Raw genomic sequence first — 25994 nt, 5'->3', positions numbered from 1 at the left:
CTTTAGCTTTTGATTCCCTGTCAATTACAGAAACACATTTTTAACAGCCGTACTTTTTTATTGCGTTGACTTTAATGTCTGATTTTTGCAATGTATATGAGAAGAGCCGTGGTGGCCTAGTGGTTTGACCTACTGCCTCTCAAGCAGAGTTTCGTGGGTTCAAACCCCGGCACGCACCTCTGAGTTTATCGAAATATATGTGCGAAATTACATTTGAAATTTACCATGAGCTTTACGGTGAAGGAAAACATCGTGAGGAAACCTGCACACACCTGTGAAGTAATTTAATGGTATGTGTGAAGTTCCCAATTTGCACTGGACCCGCGTGGGAACTACGGCCCAAGCCCTCTCACTATGAGAAATATTAGAGAATTCATGTAAATTAAATCAGCACACCCCAAACATAATCCATTTCAGAAACATACATCAACTTGATTCATTGTAAACTTGGATCTAGGTTACAATTCTAATTCGAAGTACAAAGCGAGTCTATGATAATCTACTCAAACATTAGCTCAACTCCGTCAAAAGCTGAACGTGAATTCGTCTCCCCAGAAATTTACAATTTATTAACTAGATTCGTGATCGGAACTCTGAATACTTGGACCATCATAGACCGCTGCGTTCCAACTTCAACGTAAATGCAATTTCTGATCACGCATACGTTTCAAATGCAGTGTTGAAACAGCCATGAAGACATATTTTTCCAAGGAGATGGGCTCGAAGACCAAAGGAATTTAAGAAAGCTAGAAATTAGGTAGTTTGTGAGATAAAAAAAAATATTAACCCCCTGTTTCACCATACATTGATTAAATTTATCTGACGGATAAATGTGATGCCGTCTCTGTTTGTTTTGTTCGAAGACGGCATCACATTTATCCCTCAAATAAAATTAGTCAATGGGTGTTGAAACAGCCCCTAAATTTTCTAATTATTTCATCAGTTAGATATCAAAATATTGGACACGTCTTTTTTATTTTGTCAATTAGACAAAAAAATACAACGATGACGCGAGTCCTAGATATTTTAATTTTCAATGATTATTCGATTTAAATTCAGCAAGCAAGAAACGCTTAACAATACACAATACATACAAGATGTTGTAGTAATTAATGGTCATGCTTAATTCTTTTTTTTCGTTCTCTATCGTTTGCCCGAATTTCATATGCCCGAATGTATCGTTTTCTAGAATTTTCATTTGCCATTAAGTAATTTATTTCTGAAATAGTAATTTCTTCAGAGTTGATATTAAACTAACCTAACCTAACCTACTGCATTATATATGATGACATCTAAAAAAATCCTGAAAACAGCACTGTTCTATATATTTTATGGCAAACGTTGGTATGGCAAGTGAAATTAGGGCAAATGATTTTTTTTTATTCGACTGGATGGAAATTCGGGCAAGTAAAGGTAAACACTTTTTTATGTTCAATTCAATGAGTTTTATTTGCAGTGGTTTAAATCACCACTTTTATTAATTAAAAGGTTTACGTACGTCGTCTGACCTGTCAGTGTGAGTTTAATTTTAAGGGATAATCCGCCTATCTTAAAGTATCAAGTTTGTAAGTTTATTTTGTTAATTTTGTACAATAAAGAGTTTACATACATTAAATATGAATTTTCAAAGGATGTTTCCGAAAACTCTCACTGAAGGAGCTAGGTTCGGAAATTAAGTTTACTTTCCCATTCCCAGGCGCCAAAGAACAAATTTGCAGGATCGTAAAATTCGCCAGATCACGATATTATATAATTATTGTGAGATGGCGCCATTTTACGAATTGGCTAAGGGACATGCGCCATATCATTCAAAACTCACCGTTTAACGATTTGCCTAGTGACGTTTAGGCAAATCATGAAATTCCTGGGCATATCATGAAACGCCGCCATTTCATGGTTTGGCCAGTTTAGGCAGATCATGAAATTCCTAGGCATATCATGAAACGCCGCCATATCGGTCCTGGCACTTTGCCGGCCACTGCCGCAGCACGCTCGTTTCGCTCGCTCGGTTCGTGCGTTGTGGTCACAATTCATACTAACAACTCCTCGCTTCGCTCGTCGTACCTATATTTTTCTTTTTGTCGGCATATCACGATCTGCCCGGTATAGAGCTAGGAATATCGACAAATGCGTTGCTCTAATCGATCTTCCGTATTGTTTTTCAGGCCCGTCGTGATATGCCTGGCCAACTTTTAGGCATATAATGAAATGGCGGCATTTCACGATATGCCTAGGAATTTCGTGATCAGGCGGATTTTACGATCGGCCGCCGACATAAAGATAAATACGAATTTAAATAAATATTAAACACCTATGACTAGAAAACACACATTAGTATTTTTCGTAATAATATCTGCCCCGATCGGGGATTGAACTCGGGATCTAAGGCTTTGTAAACAGGTTCTTTAATCACAGGGTGGTCGTATATTGAAGTTTTTTTTAAACTACCTGATGGGAAGCATTTGCCGCCTCCCTTGGACACCCGAGACACAAAGGGAACCCGCAACAGGTGCGCTGCCGGCCCTTTGAGAGACTGATAGGCTTGTTTCTGATTTACGCTTGAATCAATTACTCATCACTACCCCTATTTTTATCCGACAGCCCTATAAAGGTTTGCATTTTGCGAGCGTTTTTGTATGTGTGTATGTATGTACGTATGTCTATTCCTCTGATCTTCTTTATAGCCTAAATGGCTGGACGGTTTTCATCATATGACTCAGGTTCCGACTGTTGAAGTTTAAGTTAGGTACTTATTTAACAGAGTTCTAGAGACTACTTTGACTGTACTTATTAACCCCCGACGCAAAAAGAGGGGTATTATAAGTTTAACCGCTATGTCTGTGTGTGTGTGTCTCTCATTCCAAAAGGAGGCCTGTGCCCAGCAGTGGGACGGATATAGGCTGGGATGATGAGGTTATTTTTCCTTTTAACTTTTCTTTTAAGGCAGTTTTTTAATTATGTTTCGATAAATTGACTTTGTAGTAAACCGAGCTGGTAGAAAATAAAAATATGGCTACGTTTTTAGCCTGCTTCACATTTTCGTTTCGTAAATTATTAGTTTCCTTGAATGGTACTATTAATACTTATATACCCACTTCATGAAAAGCAGACGGCAATTCAATTAAAGCCATCGAAACAATTCGATGTACGCTTATTAATCGATAATATTTATTCAATAATCCTATTACGGAAATTGGATTATAAAGTGAACTTTGTGGGTAAACCCGTGAAATGGAGTTTTACACGAATAATTAAATTATGAACAGATGAAGATGTTTGTTTTAAGGATCCTATTGTTGAAATATTAAACATGAACCTGTGCAAATGGCAGCCTAAAAGTGTTAGTAAAGTAGTGGTTTTTGCAATGAACTAATTTCAAAAGCCTAACTCTAACTAACCTAGCCTAGCTTAAAGCCTTTGTTAAGGAGGTAGGGTGTAGTGTTAGCGAGAGAGGTTCTGATGCTCGCGCGGGTGCTTCTTAGGCGCAAAGGTTGTCCATCGCTTTTCAGTGTGGTAAGGCGGGTAGTAGGATAGGCACATTTGCGCCCGGGGCAACAGGTGACAGAGAGCGATATTGTACTATTATTTTAACTTTATTTGTGATTTTATTTTATCGTATGTAAATTTTATTTGACATTTAGTATTAATTTATTATTAATTAGATTTTTAATTTTCATTGTGATTTTATTTATTATTTCAACATATTTTGTATTATATTATTTCATTGTTGATTATGTTTGAATTTTAATTAAAAATAATTTAAAATCAAAGTTATCTAACATGTTCCTCTTTGGTATTTAATTTGTTCTAAGTATGCAAATTAAGAATTTCTGTGCACTGATTCAGTAGGTATATTTTTAACAAGGTTTTTTTTTATTTCAAATCAAATTTTAAATCATTTATTCAGTAAATAGGCTATTCGGCTAGAGAGAGAACCAAACAAATAAATATAAATTCACGCATACACTCGAAAAACATATAACTCTTCTTCGGGCAGTCGAGTAAAAAACTCATTCACTGTTCTAGAATCGAACCATTCAACCTGCACTTGCACCTATACTCGTCTCCAGAATAATGTGAGTTTGTCTCTTCCTGCAGGCTAGGGAATAAACTCTCGTACGCATAAGACGCTACGGGCGAGCTTTGTCATATTGCCTCAGCTTGTATGGCTAACCGACTTTAAAGTTGTTGTCATGTACATTTTGATCCCTCCGAGTGCAGTCAGGTCATGTTCCATTGAATAAATTTTTAAATTATGATGGAATTAGTTCAATACCCAATGTGCACGGATTGTAATAAGATTGAGGACTTAATACATATTTTGGTGGAGTGTGTATTGACTAAGGATAGCCGTGAGAGGTATTTGAGTGATTTGGACCTGTTCAATGGTGCAGTGAATATTATTTTGAGTTGTCCGGTATCCGGAAGATGCAGTACGAATTTACAGGTTCATCAAGCACTCCTTTGCAGCCAGATAAACTTGACATCGCAATAGAAGTTTTTGATTAATGTGGTCATCGAGTCTTTCAATGAGGCTGGCATAGTCACACAGGTGCACTTAAGCGTCAAAAAAAAAGATCCCTCCGGCAAGAAAAAAAAGAAAATACGTGAAAATGAACACCTTAGAGACCGGTGCTTACAATAGTGGAATGGACGAGCAAGTGGGTATCCGAGACCGCCATAAACATCTACAACACCACAATAGATACAACTTTAAACGAGCAATTCTTGTACTCGTCTATTTATTTAGTTAAATCGGGGATCTCAGAAACAGCTCTAGTACATTACGCAATTCTTGGTATTTTTTCGGGGATCTCAGGGGTAATTCGCGGTTTTTGTATGTTTTTCTTGAGGCTAAATTTCACGTTAAATAGAGATAACATTGGGAATTTCAATAGATCTGTTATCGCTATGAATGAATGGATTAACGAACCTTAAAGTCAAAGATTAATGTCTCGGACAAACGACACTTTTCTTATATTATTACTTATAGTTTTCACTTTCAAAACTTATTGGAATAAGTAAGCTCCAAAAAACACAATTTAAAAAACTCCGAGTTTAAGAATGATCCAAAATAATAGTCCTTTGTGGTTCGATTCTTCAACACGCACGCATCACTTCCTCCCTTTCCCATAATGTTTTCTTCCATCATCGCCTATTCCCAGTCCGCGATGTCCTAAAAAATATCCCTTAAAAGGCATGCATAAAATATTCCTCGCGATATTCGTCGTCGATACGCCATTGCCTCCATCTTGCCTCCAAGGAGCGCCTTAACTAGCCGCTCCGGGCTGCGACAGCCTAGCTCCGGGAATTCAGTTATGCTAAAACCAAATCTGGTTAACTTCGAGTCGTAGGTAGCCATATTTTGTGGGAGAACAGGGAGGTTTAAGGCCAGTGAATGCTCATATTTGACTTGAAATAAAAATTTGTTTTATTGTTTTACATAAAACTGACCCATGTTTGATTTATATTACATAATGAAAAGTGCAGGTGAAGCCAAAAGTTCAAGTAACAGCCTATTCACTCCTGCCTTCAAGAGTCCTGAATGTATTTATCCAGAAATATCTATAGTTTATCCACGCAGCCGTGGCTTAGTGGTTTGGCCTATTGCCTCTCAGTCAGAGAGTTGCAGGTTGAGTTCTTCAGAATTTAGGAGCGAAATTTCATTTGCTTATCATGACCTTTCCGATGAAGAAACATTATCTTGAGGAATCATGCACAAATCTGCAAAGCAATTCAATGTTGTGTGTGAAAAATTCCCAATTCGCATTGGAAATTATTTTGCATTACCTGATCCTTATGTAAATAAATAAATTTATATCATTGGGACAATTAACACCAATTCACCTAGTCCCAAACTAAGCAAAGCTTGTACTATGGATTTCCTTGATATGGATTTTCGCAAAATATCGCCTGAACCAATGAATTCCTCAAAATAATGTTTTTCAGAAAGTATCAAACTAAGTTTTCAAAAAAAAGAGCGTACTCCTACCTTAAAGGCCGGCAACGCACTTGTGACTCTTCTGGTGTTGCAGGTGTCCATGGGCGACGGTAATCGCTTACCATCAGGCGATCCGCCTGCTCGTTTGCCCCCTATACCATAAAAAAAAAAAAAAAAAAAAACTATTTCATTCACTCAGACACTTACGTGTGAGAAATATACCAAAAACTAATATCCCAAAGAGTCACAAAGTGATTGAACAAACAGAAACAAACAATCTATACTTATTATTATAATTATTCATGCTTTACAACAGTAAAGCTAGTCAAATAAACACAGCCAACAGAGAGCACCTTTTTTAGAAGCTTGATTAAAATATGTCGCACTCTCGCAGCGTATAATTTTCAAAGCAATTAATTTTCTTTTCAGTCAATTGGAACAAAGTCATTTCTACGTCTCCCCCAGGGTTCATTCGAGCAATTAAAAATGAGTCGTATAAAGGTCGTAAAATCTCCCACGTTCCAGTTGATTAACATGCATACGTACAGCTATACAAACTGTAAAGTGAGACAGCCTCAGAGATCGAATTTCAATATCTCACAAACGACTGCATCACATAAACTTAAGTGGTGATAAAGTTTACTAGCTACTGATCTCTGATGATCACGACCACTCTGTCGAGAGTATAGCGACTTAGATTCTTGCTATTATGTAAACAATATCAGGTATGTACACCTGATTATGTGTCGTACGTGAAGGTTATACGTATTTACTAGTCCCTTAGCCTGTTAGTTAAATGTTAATTAACATCTCTACTAGGTGGACCTTTTAACAGAAGCAAATAATTAACATAGATTGTACAGCATTAATATCTGCCACAGCGGAGCATGCACAAATATCTGAGACGTCCTTTCGGCCATAGAAATAGAGTCTTATCAGATATTTACGCACGCTTGTTGTATCAGATATTGGTGCTGGTGACTGTACTCGTCAAACTGAATGACGTTAGATAAGCGACTTTTAAAAATAATTAAGATTTGATATTTCCCTTTTCATACAAATTAAATTATATATAGGCCATCCTAGAGCCCAATTGATATGACCTGCTACAAACATCTAAAATGTTGCTTTACGAGTACATTGCGTCATCGAATAAACTTTACAGTGTACCTAATAGAAGTAAAACCAATCGACACTACTTTAAAAAAATCTCTTATCTCAAATCAATACGTCAATAAATTTGACTCTCAAAATAATGTTCATTAAGTTCACTCGTAAAGATCATCGAACAGCTTTTTTTCAAAGTAGTGACGTAATTATTTTTAAAAGTCGCTGAACTAATGTCAATGTAACTATTCAAGAGCCGGTATAAGCCTCTATATTGTTGCGTTAGATTAACAGATGAACTAATCTTACCCCTAGGATCACTATATCAACAGCTAACTGTTTCAAATAGAGCGTTAGGAAATAGAACCTTTAATGCGCAGGTCCGACCCATAGCAGTAATTTTGATTTACTCATAATATATTCAACACAAATTGTTGTCAGTCCAACACTGCACGTTGCCCAGAACCACAGAGATATAAATAACATCCTATATGACATTTGCACGTGTTTCAAACTGAACCTTTTGTAAGACGAATAGGGTTTATTACAGATTAACTAAAAAAGGCACGTAGGACCTTGCATTATGCGTTAAAGGTACCGCTTCGTTACTACGACAAGCGAGAAAATTGGTAGGAAATATTTTCTGATTTCGACTCATTTTGTTTTGATAGTCGGAGAGGTTGATTTTGGCTCATTTGTTTGGTATCTTTTGCCTTCCATTTTGTTCGCTCTAAAATCACCACCACATCGGGAATGCACGTCTAAAACTAACGCACGTCTAAACAGTTCAAAGAAAGAAAGACATACATTTATTCACAACACAACAATAGACAACACTACACAAGACACAACAATATTATTAAGTACGACAGTATAGATAGAAAACATGATTTCAAATGAAAAAAACCGCATCCAAATCGGTTCACCCATTTAAGAGCTACGGTGCCACAGACAGACACACAGTGTTCAAACTAATAACACCCTTCTTTTTGCGTCGGGGGTTAAAAACGACAGAGCATGTCAAATAAAAGCTTGTAAAAATTTAGCCAACTGGGTACGAATCTAGTTGTTATGCCACTAATTGCTCTCCTGTTTTGTAATTATCGCAATAGGTTAGTCTTCTCTACTCTCTACCTCTATTTGTCATTGGCATGATAAATGTAACAAGCCCGATTATGAAGCTATCAAGAATAGGCAGATGATTATTCCGCCTCCTGGCCCACCCCAATCATTTCTCTTTGCGTCTTTGGAAGTCGAACCCTACTGTCAGCGCTCAGGGCTCAATTAGAGGTGAGACGTACTAGGCAAAACGCAGACTGAGTCTTGCGAGTACGCGTCCACAAAAAGACTAGATCCAAAGACTAGGTCCACGAGTATCTACTAGTACTTAACTCAATTGACTCATTGCGTAAACAAAATGATTCCCGTAAATGCGCTCCCGTAATTGCGTATACGCGAACTAGTTTTAGTAGTTTTACGAAAATCGAACTACCGAATTCCACGTCACAGTTCAGTCTTCACACTTCATATTTTTTTAAATTTTACTAATATTATATACCAACTAAAATTTTCCCTTCGTACTTTATACAGGCTTAGGATTGTCAGCATTTTTTATAAAATTTTCAATTAAAAAGTGTACATAAATGCTAGTTTTCAAGTTGGCGGAACGTTGTCAGCCGCCGTACTCCTAAATACTCGTACGCTAAAAGAATCGCGGGCGGGAACGCGTACTCACGCGTCCAAGCCAAAACCTATTCCAGTAAATACGTCTCACCTCTACGCTCAATTTGCCCGAGATTTGCTGTATAAAGTGAATTATTTCGATATTTGTCATTTTCTCCTCGTTAGTAACCTATTATTGGTGTCTGATTTATTTGAAGGATAAAGAAAGGGTGTCGTAATTTTTTATTAACATTTACGTGTCACTAGCTTTTGGTCGCTACTTGGTCCGCGGAGAAACAACTAAAAGTAAAGCACTCCTTCTTTCTTATATCTGAATCTACTGTGGAAGTATTCCGTCTCTATTACTTTCTCCCCTTATGAGATTGATTTTCAAATAACCCGGCCAAGAGCGTGTTGGACACGCCCAAAATAGGGTTCCGTAGCCATTACGAAAAAAATAAGTATTATCTTTATAAGGATTTGGTATTTTATACGGAATCTTCCAAGTTTACGTATATTATACCTTAGGCTGCGATTTACTCTTAAACTACTAATAATTCTCGAGCAAACTTTACCGTTATAGTTTTCTTTGTAAGATTGATATACTTAAATTACTACCATTCTGAATTTTTTCAAGTTTTTCCACCCACCGGTTTAGATTTTAGAGGGGGACGCTCAATTTTAATGAAAATTTGCACTTTAAAGTTGAATATTTCGCAAAAAAAAACACTGAATCGAAAAATTGTCCTAGCGCTTCCGAAATGGTTTTAAAAACCTATCCAACGATACCCCACACTACATGGTTGGATAAGAAAAGAAATCACCCCCACTTTACATCTATGCGAGGTACCATCAGCCAAATATGTGGTCTACCGCACCCTAAAGTTGATAATCGTTTGCATAATTATCATAAAACAATAATTCCAATAGACGTGTCTGTCAACTTGAAAGTTCGACTTAAGTGACATATTCATTTGATAGGATCGTGTTTAAAAATTGATAGACCACTTATATGGCTGATGGTACTCTAAAATATATATTTTTTTAATTTTAATTGTACCATTTTGTCGGCATAGTTTACATATTTATTTGTGCAAAATTACAGCTTACTAGCATTGATGGTTCCTGCATGAGCAAAGCCGCGGACGGACAGACAGACATGGCGATACTATAAGGGTTCCGCTTTTGCCATTTTGACTACGGAACCCTAAAAAGCATATTTCACCACATTGTCTGCGTAGTTAATAGTTTGGAGTATCAAATAGACGTCTTGTCTATCTAATTGGCCTTCTTCTTATTAAGAGTTACATTCTTGTCGGAGAAGCCGATGAAGCTCTCCCACTTCTTTCTACTTTGACCTATGAATTCCATTTTCCTGTTAAACCTCTTGACCCAGTAAGAACCTGGGGTCGTAATGTATTTATATTACCACTTTTATTCGTTCAAAATGATTCCTCTAAAATCCCTCCTTTTGATCTCGGATCAAAGCTTCCTAAAACAGCACTTTGAGTGGCTACTCAATACGTCTATCATACAGTTCGAGCTCCGGTCCATATTTTTGTTACACTTATTTTTACTCATTATTTTTGTAACTCCAGTCCCTAGTTATAGTATAGTTTAAGGTCCGCCCGGATTGCTACCACCATCTTGCTCGCTAATCCTGCCGTGAAGCAGCGGTGCTTGCACTGTTGTGTTTCCGCGTGGAGAGTAAGACAGTCGGTGAAATTACTGGCACTTGAGGTATCCCATCTTAGGCCTCTAGGTTGGCAAACACCTGCAATCCCCCTGGTGCTACAGGTGTCTATGGGCTGTGGTGATCTCTTGCCATCAGGAGACCCACTTGCTCGTTTGCCATCCAGTCGAAAAAAAAAACTTAAAAAAACTGACTTCCAAACTTTCGCATTTATAATGTTAGTGGGATAAATTATTATGTTAAATGATACATCTTTTGTCCGACAGTGGTGTGGCAAGACTGGCAGGTGCGAGCGACAGCCTCGCCAGCAGAAGTGGGCGGGCCGGCGCTGCTGAATTGCGGCGCACCGGCCGCGCTGCGAGAGCACGCGTCCGTCGCCGCCTGGTACCGGGACGACGTCGTGCTGCCCGCCGCTGACCACCTTTGTAAGTTAACCTTGATGCTCCGCACATTACGGTCTCGTCAGCAGCAGTAGTGGGTAGGCCGGCGCTGCTAAACTGTGGCAAGCCAACCGAACCAGGTACTGGGGCGACACGATATTACCCACCGCTGGCCACCTTTGTCAAAAAAAAGTTCCTAAAAAAGTAAGTTACGTTCGAAGTATTAGATTCTGAAATTAATGTTCAGAATGGAATAATGTCATTTTGTATAAGGAACGTAATGCATATAACAGTGTTAATTTATTGAATCAGGCATTACTTTGCGGTGATCCATATTAATGAACTAAAACAATTACTTTGCTCACCCGCGACCCGAAGATATGCGTGTTCATGCAGTGCCTCCACCTCCATACCACAGTATATATATAAGCTAATAACTGCATGAACACGCATATATTCGGGTCGCGGGTGAGCAAAGTAATTGTTTTAGTGTCCACACTGTAAGAACACACATAAATCACACAAACCCATCTATCACCACCACACTACACTGACGCGTTTCGAATTCAACCATGGCTCATCTTCAGCATACCTGTTACCTACTGACATGAAATTTGATGTAGTGATCAGAAGACATACTCGTAACATCATTTTACATAATTAGGTCCTGTATAAGACTTAAAAAATATCTTAGTATTTCATCAAATCACAGAGAATAGAAGCTCCGCCTGATTTGTTTACCTCATTAGTATACTTTACGTTGTTATGTTATATTTTTAAATATTATGCATTTCGTGTATATATTGTAGTGATGTTAATAGGTACGTGTACAATTATTGTTGTTACGCAAATCATTACACACCCTGAAATAATACCGAATGAAATAGCACTAATATCAACTCTTAGCGTCCTATGAGAAAACTTTCTAACCAGGTTCCTCATACTGTTTAGGTACACAATTTTATAGATCGGTTGAAGTTTCTCTAAAACTAAAACAATTGAAACTAAGCTAATAAATATTTGATTGATTCAAGCGTAACTTTTCGGAGGTCCATATCAATGAACTATTGTATTATTTTACGTTGCTTCTCCGCTACAAAAGCGGATTATTAAGTACTAATAAGTAGTATATTTTTTTATATTTTTATTATGTTTATGTTCCTATATGTTGCAAATTGCACTATACTCGTACCTGCTTTAATCTATTCCTTTCTTATATCTATTGTATTGTCACCTTCTTTACGGCATTCTTTTTAACCCTGCAACTCTTTGCTACCTTACTAACTCCAATAGTCGGGACCCATTACTTGGAATATTTGAGATGGTCACGATTTGGAATGGGTCCCGACTTTTGAACTTTAAGTAGACATGTTTTTCGTTTTCAGTTTTTATTTAAAGATTTTAAGGAACTCGGGTTTTTAGATTGGCTTATTTTTTTAATAATGTCATATGTAGTGCTTGTAATCATTACATTCTGAACGCCTTTGCTCTCGGCTTTAACAAGCACGCTCTAAATATGCGTGCTTCTGTTTAAATAACTCCAGTCGCTAGTTAACGTATGTACATAACTAGTTTAATCAGCAAAATAACGCTTCATATTACGAATTAGCAATTTTCGTGAACTAATACGCTGTTTATTCGAACCTAGTTCGGTTACTTATGGTTTAAATTTAGAGTAGCGTATAAAGTTAATCCGAATAAGTCACGTCTTAAATTGAGTTTAGCTCAAAGTCAAAGTCAAAAGTCAAAATATCTTTATTCAACTTAGGCTATAACAAGCACTTTATGAATGTCAAAAAAAATCTACCACCGGTTCGGAAAAACCTCTGCTGAGAAGAATCCGGCAAGAAACTCAACGAGGTCGACGAATCGCTCGACATGTGTCGGGCTAATTCACGCTTGCGACTTATAGGGGTTCTTCTTATTATGCTCTTGAGATATTTCGATTTATGATACAAAAGATTACGCAAACAGGAAATAGAAATGAATATATGGATGTTGTTACAATAAAATGAAAAATGTAAAGAAATAAATATCATGTAACAATTGACACTGTTAAACAGAGCCCGGAATTTTCACGGCATTTTTGATCGGTCATAGTGACTTCTCACTTATATTTACTTACTGGCCTACTTAGTGACTTCCGATATTCAATATCGATACACAACATGTTAAAAAATGGGTCCCACTGAAAAACAGCGTTGCGGCTTGCCGTAACATTATGCTCACTCAGTCCACTTTATACTATTCGATGTTATTTGTTTTTCTCCATCTAATATATTTTTATGTGTATCGAATGTTTCTCTCTCTCTCTCTAAAAATGATTAAAAGTAAGCATTCGAAAAAAAATGACTCCAAAAGTAAGCAAACAAATTTCTGGTTTTCATTTAGTATTTAATTAACGAATTCTACATTAATGCCGGAAATCCTGCATAAATACGAACGTAGCATAAAGGTGATTTTCTACCGGCGAGGCGAGACGAGACGAGCCGAGACGAGGATTGAAATTTGTATGGCGGCGCCCCGGCGACCCGCAGCGGCTCGCGGCGGACGCGCGAGAATGCATACAAATTTCAATTCTCGTCTCGTCTCGTCTCGCCTCGCCTCGCCGGTGGAAAATCACCATTAGAAGTGAATTAATATTTTACTAGCCGTTGCCGGCGACTCCGTCCGCGCAGAATCCATTTATCGCTATCCTACGGGAACTACGTAATTTTCCTGGATAAAAACGATCCTATGTCCTTTCCCGGGACTCAAACTATCTGTATACCGTATTTCATCTAAATCGGTTCAGCGGTATAGATGTGATGAAGTAACAAACAAACAAATAGACTTACAAACTCTCGCATTTATAATATTAATGGGTTGTTAAGTTTGCCATTATTGTATTGGATGTAACCTGTAATGACAATAAACATGTGCAAGTAAAATAAAAAGTGAAATAATAGTACATTACTGCCGTGGCCATGAAGTAAGGGATTGATGGACGAGTTCGGGGTAGACGGGGGAGAATAAAACGAGTCCAGCAATCCCTGTTCTGTCCGAAGTTTGTATAGTGCTTTTCTCAAACAAGGTGAGGAAATATTCCATCATCATCTTAAGATTAGAAGTAAAGCAATGTAGTTTGAATATAATTTTATCTTATTTTTAATTTTTTATCTACCCAAAACCCATATCCCAACCATCCATGAGAAACTTCATGTCTCCATTCGTGACATTAACGCGTACATTTCCGAGCATGTTTGAGAAAATATTTGTTTGTTGCAGCCGGGCCGACGCTGGTGGTGGACGAGGGCTGGAAGCTGGTGGTGCGCAGCGTGCGCGCGGAGGATGCGCGTGCGCAGTTCGCGTGCTCCGTGCTCGATACGCTCACCGGCGAGCGGCGACGCAGCGCGCCCGTCAGCCTCGACGTCACCCGTGAGTGATCCCCCTACCACGAAATTTAAAACCGAAGTTTGTATAGTAGTTGGTTGTCTGGAAGAGATCGCTTTGTAGCGATAAGACCGCCTATTGTCTACCTGATTTTTTCATTTTTGTAATGTCACTGTAATGCTTTTAGTGATCAATAAAGAATATTTGTATTGTATTGTATTTTACACCGTCCCTCTCAGTCTCTTCGTTCCATTCTCCATACAAACGTAGTCTCGGTCTTATTTGAAAACTAGGCAACAGAAATAGATGAAATTTTGTAAGTATAGACTGGACGTACTACCTATGGTTTTTCAGATTTTCATATAAATGTGTAATATCAGAATTACAGGAGCACAAAATTCGTCAAAAAAAAGATGACAACTTGGCACAAGAATTACAGAGTAATAAAGCATTTTTACAAAAATCGAAAAACCACAGGCATTTTGATTATAAAATATCATTGATATCTGTGCTATATTTTTCGTATATTATGAGGACAACGAAACCTAAAATTTAACCGCCCAAATCTTGAAAAGCCTACAGCTATCTCGATATAAATTACGGACGTCGTTGCGGAAGGCATGAGGGGGACGGCTGCTAGCGCTTATGTCACGAGCGATAAAGACAGCAATATCCCAAACGAACAAATAAGGCGGCCGCGCGGCCAAGGGGAAACTTCTCTTAAATGGTATAAGCGTCAGCGGGAAGGCACGATATGAAGTTCAAATTTTGCACCTCGTAGTATAGGACCTATACTTCTAAAAAACTACGATCAAGCTCATAAGCCAGAGACCCGACCATATTTATAAAGAAAAGAAACAAAGAAAAAACATGTGTTGTCAGTCAAACATGTTGCCAGTGACGACACATGGACCTGAGATTTGAAGTCTCACTATAGGTCTTATGAATATGCCCAAAGATGCTCAGCGAGTTATGAAGAGACTCAGGGTTTCTCTACGGGATCGAATCAGAAATTGGAAGATACGTAGAAGAACGAGGGTCACCGACATAGCCAAGCAAATTAGCTCGTTGAAATGGCAATGGGCACCGGAAAACAGATGGCCGGTGGTGCTGAAAAGATCTCGAACGGAGACTTCGGATCGGCAAGCGCGGCATAGGATTATCACCAACGAAAGGGACAGAATGACCTGGTTAAAGCCGCAAACTTACGGTGGATGCAAGCCGCCTCCAACCGAAGCAACTGGAGGTCTATAGGGGAGGCTTAGGTCCAACAGTGGACGTTCTACGGCTGATACGGTGATGATGATTTACCTATAATTTATTTACTATCATTTGGGCTACGAATCCGACTTGGCTGGGCAGCGTTCGGGAAGCTTCGCAGTGTCTTTTCGTCCAAATTACCGCAGTGTTTGAAGTCAAAACTCTTTGACCAGTGTGTGTTGTCAGTGATGACAAACGGATCTGAGACGTGGGCGCAAACGATGGGCCTCATGAGGAAGCTCAAAGTCACTCAAAGGGCTATGGAGAGGTCTATGCTCGGGGTTTCTCTGCGGGATAGAATCAGGAATGCGGTCTGAGTGGAGAGCCTTGGAGAGGCCTATGTCCAGCAGTTGACGCCTACCGGCTGCCATGATGATGATGATGATTTGGGCTACGACCTGGCGTAAAGATCCCGTCTACTCAAACTGTGATGAGCCCTGAGTGCAGATTTTATTTAATGCTCTAACCTTGTGTTCTTTTCTAGCGTCTTCGGGAGCATCGGCCCCCCGCGCCATCTTCCACGGGCAGTGGGAGGCGAGCGTGCGCCGCGGCGGCGACGTGGTGCTGCCGTGCCTCGTGCACGGCAACCCACCTGCCTCTATTACGTAAGTCTCTCAAAGTCTCTCAAAACATCCCTGTATTATAGTCAGATCATGCTCGATGTGCTCGTTATAGCATAACAATGTTGCAGTGTGTTTACTTTATGTACCGATAGAAAGAAAGAAATAAAATATATTTATACTTAGACAACACAAGACACAAAAACAATATTACAAAATGAAATAGAATAAGTATAAGAACAAGAAAAATTTGTTCGCTATTCGCAAAAACAGTTTTATAGTAAGGTAAGTACAAGTTATGACAAAACAAAAAAAAGCAAGTTTTTGGGAAGTCGCGAAACGGTCCCAGCTCAGCAGTATTGGCTGGTCTTTGTGTAGGCTTGGCGGCTTCACGTAAGGCGAAAATCGAAAAAAAAAAAAAAAAAAATCAGTCATAATACCTACAATGTAACATGTATGTACATGTGTGTAATAGACAGGACCGAGGGTGTCGTTGCGGGTGCGACAGTGCGCAGGCCATGATCTGTATCGATTCATTGGCACCTTTCATCCTTTGACAACTTTTAAAAATTACACTACATCCAACTAAAAAGTACCTATCTAAAACACAGGCACCACAGCAATTTTCTATGCGCAGACGGCAAGTTCCAGGTCGAAACGGGACCCGGGGGCAACATTCAGCAAATCCTAATGAAGTTAGCGTAATGCGGTAGTTTCGGGCTCCGAGGAACCGTTAGAGATATCAAGGCTATAGTTGCACCTTTACACTCACGCCGAAGGAACACAGTTTAATAAATATTCCACAATATAGTACACATTTACATTGAGAGTAAGGACTTATGAACAAGAAGGTATGTGTAGTGTACAAGGCCTCATCGTTGGAGACACCCGAGGCCGTATTGTCTAACGTTTATGACGAACGCGATCGCAATCAAATGTCAGTTTTTAGGGTTCCGGAGCCAAAATGGCAAAAACGGAACCCTTATAGTTTCGCCATGTCTGTCTGTCTGTTTGTCTGTCTGTCCGTTCGCGGCTTTGCTCAGGGACTATCAATGCTAGAAAGCTGTAATTTTGCACAGATATATAAGTAAACTATGTCGACAAAATGAAAATAAATTATGGTACCTCCTGTAGACTTAAAGTGGGGGTTATTTTTTTTTCTCATCCAACCCTATAGTGTGGGGTATTGTTGGATAGGTATTTTAAAACCATTAGGGGGTTGCTAAAACGATTTTTCTATTCAGTGATCTGTTTGCCAAATATTCAACTTTAAAGTGCAACTTTTCATTAAAATCGAGCGTCCCCCCCCTCTAAAATCTAAACCGGTGGGTGAAAAATTTGAAAAAAATCAGGATGGTAGTAACTATATCAAACTTTCAAGGAAAATTATAACGACTAAGTTTGCTTGACAATTATTAGTAGTTTATGAGTAAATAGCAGCCTAAGGTAATAAATATACCTAAACTTGGAAGATTCCGTAATACGAAATCCTTAGAAAAATATTACTTAATTTTTCGTAATGGCTACGGAACCCTATTTTGGGCGTGTCCGACACGCTCTTGACCGGTTTTTGTTTCTGAAAGCTGTCATTTAATTGCGATTGCGGGCAATACGGCCTCCGAACCGAGAACATGTCAAAGTTTATTCGTAGTGTCAAAGTCAGCAAATAAATACACCGTGTTCCTTTGATTCCTATTAACTGCAACAGATGGCTCAGAGGCCATATCCCACTAATTCCACTAATATTATAAATGTGAAAGTTTGTGTCTGTTTGTTTCTTTGTTTGTTTGTTACTTCATCACGTCTAACCTCGTGCCTACATCCTTCCTTTGGGAAGGACATAAGAAATAATTATAATTGGACACTGTGGTCATTTGAAAAGTACAGAGTGAAAAACTAGTAGGAAAAGCCGGAGATTATTTCCTCTATTTTCCCTGAACATCTTAAGCTCTAAGCAATATAATTTGAAAGTTTCAAAAAAATATTCCAAAAAAGTACCTTTGGTAGGCAGGAGGCTAAAGCGCTGAACCGATTTAGATGATATTCGGTATACAGATAGTTTGAGTCCTAGAGAAGGACATGGGATAGTCTTTATCCCGGAAAAATAAATAGTTCCCGCGGGATACGGATAAAATAATTCTGCGCGGACGGAGTCGCGGGTAACGGCTACTTGACTATAGCGCTACCGTTCGCCATCGCATCCACCAACTCCTACCTTTACTTTATAATTATAAGTGTGTTTGACAGTAAAACCTCTAAATAAATTATTGAATCAGCCGTTACTTTGCGGAAGTCCATATCAATGAACTAAAATAATTTCTTTGCTCACCCGCGACCTTTATGACAGCTAAGTTTATGCAAGATATGCGTGTTCAGTTCCTCCACCTCCACACAGTAAGAACACACACAAATCACACAAACCCATCTATTACCACCACCATACTACACTGACGCGTTTCGAACTCAACCAGAGTTATCTTCTTTTAGTTCATAAAGCCGAGTTTAGACTTGCAAGAAAAATCGTGCAAGTTGCATTACATTGCGGCGCTCGATTGACCACTTCAAACTTGTTGACTTTACGGCCTCGCAATGTAATGCAACTTGCACGATTTCTCTACTGTCCCTTGGAGCTGTGAAAAAGTCAAACATCTAAGCCAACGCAATCAAAAGATACAGCCGCTTATGCCGCAAATTTCCGCAAATTTTCGAGACTCGCAAGGGAATGAAAACCTACAGGGTACTTCCCGTGAACTCAGAATCTTAAAATTTGGTACGAAGTAACGTCTTATAGCACAGATCAGATCAGATTTAGACGATCAGATGGCCTAGTGGTTAGAGAGCCTGACTACGAAGCTTGAGGTCCCGGGTTCGATTCCCGTGTCGGGGCAGATATTTGTATGAAAAATACGAATGTTTGTTCTCGAATCTTGGATGTTAACTATGTATTTAAGTATGTATCTATCTATATAATTATATTTATCCGTTGCTTAGTACCCATAACACAAGCTTTGCTAAGCTTACTTTGGGACTAGGTCAATTGGTGTGAATTGTCCCGTAATATTTATTTTTATTTTTTTATTTATTTTAGATAAAAAGTTTTTTTACATCATATAAAATAGTTATACGGAACCCTCGAAACGCGAGTCCGATTCCCACTTGGCCGGTTTTTTTCTAAAATATGAATTCACAGGTATTTAAATATTTGTATTATAAAATAAGTCACGATGTTATTCCTGCATTCATACCTACTAAGCCAAATCAACGAAAATGTAATTCAAATATTCAACTTCCAAATTAGGCAAATATCAGAATTTACGCGTTCAAGATATTAGGATTGATTATACAAAGGTCAGGGCCTGAGGAACCGTTTGCTCGTCTGCTTCACCTTCATCAATCCGAATTACTTTTCGTGTCTTTTCACTGGAATTATGATCTAGTTCAAACGCCAGGATCTTTTGCTGGAAATTATATTTAGATGTATTTGACAGATGACGGACGTCGTATTTTTGCTCATCTACAATACAAATTCACCCCAGTATTAGTCTCAGGCTTATGGTAGCTTTCAAATTTCTATTTTTTGACTGTGATTTTGTCTGCTTCGAATTCGTGTAATCTTATTGCGATATTTATTAGAAAGAGTAATCTGTTTTATTCCAAAGAACCAAATGTCTACATAACAAATTTCATACAAATGCGTTAAGACATTTTGGCTTGATAGAGTAAAACACATACACGCGTCATCATGTACAATCCCAAAAGCGAAAGCGCATTTCTAATATTAAAAGGTTTTATAAACAATACCAACGCTTGTAAATTGTCTCTGTTTCTCTATTTTTGTAAACTTTTTTTGTATAATCGAGAGATTACATACATATACATAACACATCTTACATGACATGAATTTGTTGAACATGTCCAAATAATAATATTATGAAGCCCGAAATGTTCGAGTGGGATATACAGGGCGGAAAGATCGAATGCCACGTTGATGGAAACTACCTTAAATTTGGAAATAGCACATTCTGTGTAAAAGAGACTTTCCTTTGTTTTTAAAAAACTATAAATTCTGCAGTTATGCATTTTTGAAAAATCATATGCCTTAACCGAGACTCGAACCCGTCAAATGCGCAGATCGAAAGGGTTGTTGATAAGATTCATTTATCACCAAGTAAAATGCACAATCAAAATGACAGAAGACCATGAAAACTAACAGTTACGTGTTAATTTGTTTTCACCCGTCACTGAACATGGACGAAACTAGGGTACTAAATTTTATGGATCTTTGATTTTCAAAAATCCATAAAAGTAGTTTTTATTATTTTCTAAAATAAAAGTAAGTAAGTCACCCTGCCTACAATTTGCTATTTCTAATATTTAAGGTATCTGTGGTGAATTTCCCGTGACGGGTAAAAACAACATTAAATGGTAATTGTCAGTATTCATGGCCTTCCGTTATTTTGAAAATGCTTGTTACTGAGTGATAAATGAACCTTATCAGTAACCCTTTCGATCTGCATCATAAAATACGTCATGTTATTTTTTGTCGCATTTGACTGGTTCGAGACCCTACTAAGACAAGCGATTTTTCAGAAAATCATAAATACAGAATTTATTATTTTAAAAAATTAAAAAAAGTCTCCTTTACATAGAATATGCTTTTTCCAATTATTTATTATTGCCATCCATGTCGCATTCGATCTTTCCACCCTGTATACATAGACAGAATTTGTAAATATTAATTACTATCGAACTGGTTATAACGTACGAAAATTTATTGAATCAGGCGTTACTTTGCGGCGGTCCATATCAATGAACTAACACAATTACTCTGCTCTGGGTGAACAAAATAATTGTTTTAGTTAATTCCTAAGATACTTTAATTAAAGTAAACGTAACGCGAAAACCGAAAACTTACTCTGATTTGGACAAGAACATACTCGTGAAACCTGACGTTTTCGCATTCCGTCAAACAGAAGTAATGCAGCCCCAGCACCTAAAGTTGGCGAAGCGTAAATAACTCACGTCCAGGTTACTTAACAACTTGCCAACTTAAACTGTTATACAACTGATATAACTTGGATACATTAAGTTAAAACTGGGTCCGCTGAGTAAGCTAAGTTAAGCAGCGCAAAAATTTATTACAGTTATTATGATAGCAAATGGCGTAAATTGCTTGCCTGGGCTTTGTGGAAATGCTTGGGGGTTGTGGGACGTTGTTTAACTGAATGGGAGGTTGCAAACGGTTTATTTTAAACCAGTTTATATATGGTATTTTATTTGTTTATCGTTCTGTTCTGAGATATAAGAAAATGACCGTTTCATTCCCATCCATGATAAAGTTGTAAATCTTTTACTTACATAACGACGTGAATTTTTATATTTAGGTTAACATTAACTCTGTAATTTACTGGGTTTTTTGATTTTATATTTATGATGCTTACAGCATATACTTATATCGAAAATACAAACTGAGTCATGGATGCACATAAAAACCAGAAAAAGAGACCAGCGCTGGGAATCGAACCCAGGTCAACCAGAAATATGTGTGTATAGGAGAAAATCGTGCAACCTGAGATATGTGTGCATAGGAGAAATTCGTTCTCTTTTTCTGGTTTCTGTGCATCCATGTCTCAGTTTGTATTTTCGAAATGGTTTTACGACCGTAAAAGTAACAAATTTGGAGTTGAAATAAAAAATACAAAAAGACTCCAAATAACCAATCAGCATATACTTAGGTACTTTATTTAAATTCAACTTCATGAAGATTGCTCTCTAAAATATGCAAAATTAGCTTTGCTCGCAAATACTTTGCAAGCGCTTTTAACAGTGCATCTTTCGGTTATTGTTTTATTTTTATTTTATATGGCTTTATAGTTTCAAAGAAGAACCTCTACACACATACATAAAACAAACAAGGAAAGGTTTTTCTTTATTACTTTGTAGGTATCGATTAATATAAATGACACTAACTTACCTTCAAGACATAATAACGTATCATAACAATCCAGAAGCTGTCAGTCCGACCCAAAAAACAGTAAATGCCGTCATTAAGTCTGACAAATGTGGACATCCATGACAAATAAGTGAAGATAAAGGTGCCAGAAAAAGCTAACGATCGGCCGAAACGACCTGACTTCCTGACCTTAGAAAAACGATACACACGACAACTAAAGGCCTTCATTACAGCCTCGACTTTTTACTTGTCCTCTACATAATGAGAATCCTTAGCTTTACTGGGGATGAAATGAGAGTCCTCTTTGAAATTATTAACGAAATCTATGACGCTTCCATACCGTAATTTGGGAATATACGTACTATAATCTGCCAAGTGCGAGCCGGACTCGCGCGCCGAGGTCTTTGTTCATCTTTAAATATCTAACTTACTAGGGAGCTGTTTAATTTTATACAAGATGTTCGCTACACATTTAGTGAACACGCACAAAACTAGTCTCTATTATCATTCTGAGTTTGCATGTTCCTCCACGCAAAACAAGTGCCTAACGTAAAGGCCGATACCGTGTTTTAAAACTAAACTTTTTATGTCTTGTAAAACTTCACTGCACTCTCCATAAACAACTCATAAAGTAAACAACGGCGTTTTCATTATCTTCGCCAGGCTCACGGAGGTCATATGGCACGGGTTATTGTCTTTAGCACCAGCGGAGAAAGAGACTGTTGGTGAAAAGGAAAGAAGCGAAGATTTGAGAGTAATGTTTATCTAAGACGGCCAAGACTGTGTTCGATTGGCGGCGCGGCCAGTAAGAGAATTTTCCGAAACCTAATTCGTAAGCCGAGTTTAGACTTGCAAGAAAAATGGTGCAAAAATAATGCGAGGCCGTAAAGCCGACGAGTTTCTAGTGGTCAATCGAGCGCCGCAATATTATGCAACTTGCACGATTTTTCTTGCAAGTCTAAACTCGGCTTTATGTCATTTCTCTGACCTGTTTATTTATTATACCTGTTTTCTATATAGCTTAATATTGTAGTCTTCAGCAAAAAGTCATAGTATTGGAAACGAGATAGTATAAGTAAAGTCTGTGTCAAATTGTTGATTCAGGCGTTACTTTGTCGAGATCCACATCAATATTATTAGGTACCTTGATTTCTTCTCTGTTTTAAAAATTAACTCTTGTAGAGATTTAGAATTAGAATTTTGTATGGTGTTTGTTATACTCGGGCCTGAATGCCATAATATCTAATACCTTGAAACGAGCAATATGAATCTCGCAAACGGCTCCAACGATTTCGATGAAATTTGCTATGTAGGGGTTTTCGGGGATGACAAATCGATCTAGCTTAGTCTTATCTCCGGGAAAAGGCTTATTGACGAGTTTTAGCCCGAGCAAAACTCGGTTGCCCGGTACTGTACTGTTTAATGATGAACAAGAACAGAGCATGTCCTGCATGTTAACATATATGTATGACATTCAGCTTGTTATTATTGTTGTAGTTCACCAATGTCACCAATTTCTTTTCTGCATTATAATATAACTACGAAGCTTGAGGTCCCGGGTTCGATTCCCGTGTCGGGGCAGATATTTGTATGAAAAATACGAATGTTTGTTCTCGGATCTTGGGTGTTTACTATGTATTTAAGTATGTATCTATCTATATAATTATATTTATCCGTTGCTTAGTACCCATAACACAAGCTTTGCTAAGCTTACTTTGGGACTAGGTTTATTGGTGTGAATTGTCCCGTGATATTTATTATTGTTATTATAATATCCCTACACTCTTCGATGAATTCATTTTAACTGGTTCTTTTATGATAACCAGCTTGATCACGAAGGGTTTTCATAAACCATTCCCGTTTTACAACCGCAAATTTGGATGTTTATGAGGAATCAACGAAATACGTCTGTGTACATTTTGAAGCAACGTCTGCTGTAGACTTTCTCCCGTATTCCCTCGTACATTAGGGTCACCAGCACTCGTAAACGCGGGCAATAAAACGTAACGCGAACGCGCGCGAAACGCAGCCGTTAAAGATTTAACGTCGTTAGATGGCTAATGCCGCTCTGTTAATAAACGCTGTTTACTCGCAATGGAACAAGAGGCATGGGTGGATTCCTTTATCCACCCGTGGCCAATCGTGCTGCGTTAATGAGGGCTATCGCGTATGAATTCGCCACTAGAGGCGCTAGTGTAGCGTGAGGTCTCCGAAATGTCAAATCTCATAGTTTTTGGCTGAGCTACGCGGGTTTATTTAAAATTAGAATAATTTTGTGAATATTTTGCAATATCTGAAATTAATTATGGCAAATATGCATTCCGGGGCAATGAATGTCTGTGTTTTGAGACAGTTTTGTCTTTCGGAAACCTTTGTACTCCCTTTTTTCCGAACAAAACGGGGAATATGCAACACTGTGGCATGCTCGATATTTTTATGGTACGGTTTTAAGGTGTATTAAATATGATTTTAATCTAAACTTTGTTTTCACGCCCGTAATAACAGACTTTGAAAGCCATACTAAAAACCTCACGCAACAGTGCGCCATCTAGTGAGACAAAAAACGATAGCCCTCATTCCAGTGAACAGCTGCTGGTTTGCGTCTGCAGCAGCGCGCCAGATCTTCGACTGAATCAAAATCAAAACCATAACTTTTATTCGGTAAGGATCCGCTCCTTGTTAACATGCCACTAATTTATTCCGGCGCTATCAGAAAGACCACTGTTAAAAAGAATGCGCTGCAAGAAATCTGTAGACGACGCATGTACAAAGTTTAAATAAATAGTTTGTATACCAACGCTGTCTAGCAATTGGCCACTAATAAAATTGGAAAGCAAGCAGCGCGGAAAGAAAACAAAAGAATAACGGGAGTCCTGTCATAGTTCTTGTCCGCGCTGCGTGTTTAATTTTGCATTATTATTACAAATAGTTTTATTTTACTAATTTACACTCCAAAGATCAATATACAGTCTACAAATCAATTCTACATACTTTTCTTTTCAATTTTCCTACTGAATCGATGCTCAACGCAGACAGAATTCTTAACTCAACGGATTTTCAATTTAACAGATTTCCAACTCAACAGATTCTCAGCTGATTTTAACTGTTTTGCAATACTGAGTCAAGTCACTGTCATTTTGCATGCAATAAGCAATACAATGTCAACTTAAAATTATTTTCTAAGGGTTGATATTGTATTGCAGAATTAATCAGGGTTAACACACTATTGGAAAATTGCGTCAGATGATCTCCGTTAGGTACGACGACGATCGAAGCAAGCAAGAGTGGTTAGAAAGAACTGTGACTCTACAGCAACAAAACCCATTTTTTTAGTATATAAAGTTAGTGAAGTATAGTATTGTGAAGTATAGCAGTTTTATGAAGCGGGGAATCTGTATAATACGGAAATTTGACTATTTTGTATATGTTTTATAATTAGAACTACACAATGCCTGTTATCGAATAGAAACAATTTTTAAGCTACCTTTGCAAATAACAAAGTTATAAAGGTTTGAAATTCAAGATTAACAGAGAAAACATCTGCATGTGAGTCACACGCCAGTCGCCATCCTTGCTGCATAGAGAAAAGCGTGAGAAAGAGACAGGTATATAGATTTTTTCAAAAATCACTATAAATCCAATTTTTCAACCGATTTAAATTCTCTTCGCTAACACTATCTGTATGTCTATATTTTCATAATAATATTAGATATTGGTAAAAACAGGGTTTCAATACCGTATATTGAAATTTGAAACGGGAATATGTAGAGATGGAAACTTATAGAAATGAGAATCTGTATAATTGGGAATTTATTTAAATGGGATTCCGTATAATTGGGAACAAACGCCTTGTAGTGCCTATTTTGCTATGGACCGCTTACTAAGTAAAATTTTAACTCATTTACGAATAGGTAAGTCACCAGGATCAATATCTGACACAACAAGCGTGCATAAATATCTGCAGGACTACTACGAAACTCGAAACTCGAAGTTCGTGTCGTGCGGTCCTTCTGACACTCATACTACCCTATTATTTAATACGAGAGCCGAGAGGACGGTACTGTTA

At 37.9% G+C, this 25994-nt stretch overlaps 1 protein-coding gene across 1 annotated transcript in view; it reads left to right on the top strand.

Annotated features, from left to right (window-relative positions):
• The window catches only part of LOC141437656 (cell adhesion molecule Dscam2-like), a 222385-nt gene that overhangs the window by 102886 nt on the left and 93505 nt on the right, over positions 1-25994 (top strand). Inside the window, exons 5-7 of the mRNA XM_074101109.1 lie at positions 10670-10828; positions 14051-14200; positions 15900-16020. Coding sequence (XP_073957210.1) covers positions 10670-10828; positions 14051-14200; positions 15900-16020 — 430 coding nt within the window. The remainder of the gene's footprint in view (positions 1-10669; positions 10829-14050; positions 14201-15899; positions 16021-25994) is intronic.

Source organism: Choristoneura fumiferana, chromosome 18, assembly GCF_025370935.1.
Source record: "Choristoneura fumiferana chromosome 18, NRCan_CFum_1, whole genome shotgun sequence".
Taxonomy (NCBI): domain Eukaryota; kingdom Metazoa; phylum Arthropoda; class Insecta; order Lepidoptera; family Tortricidae; genus Choristoneura; species Choristoneura fumiferana.
The sequence above is the reverse complement of the archived record's forward strand: the minus strand, read 5'-3'. Positions and strand labels throughout refer to the sequence as shown.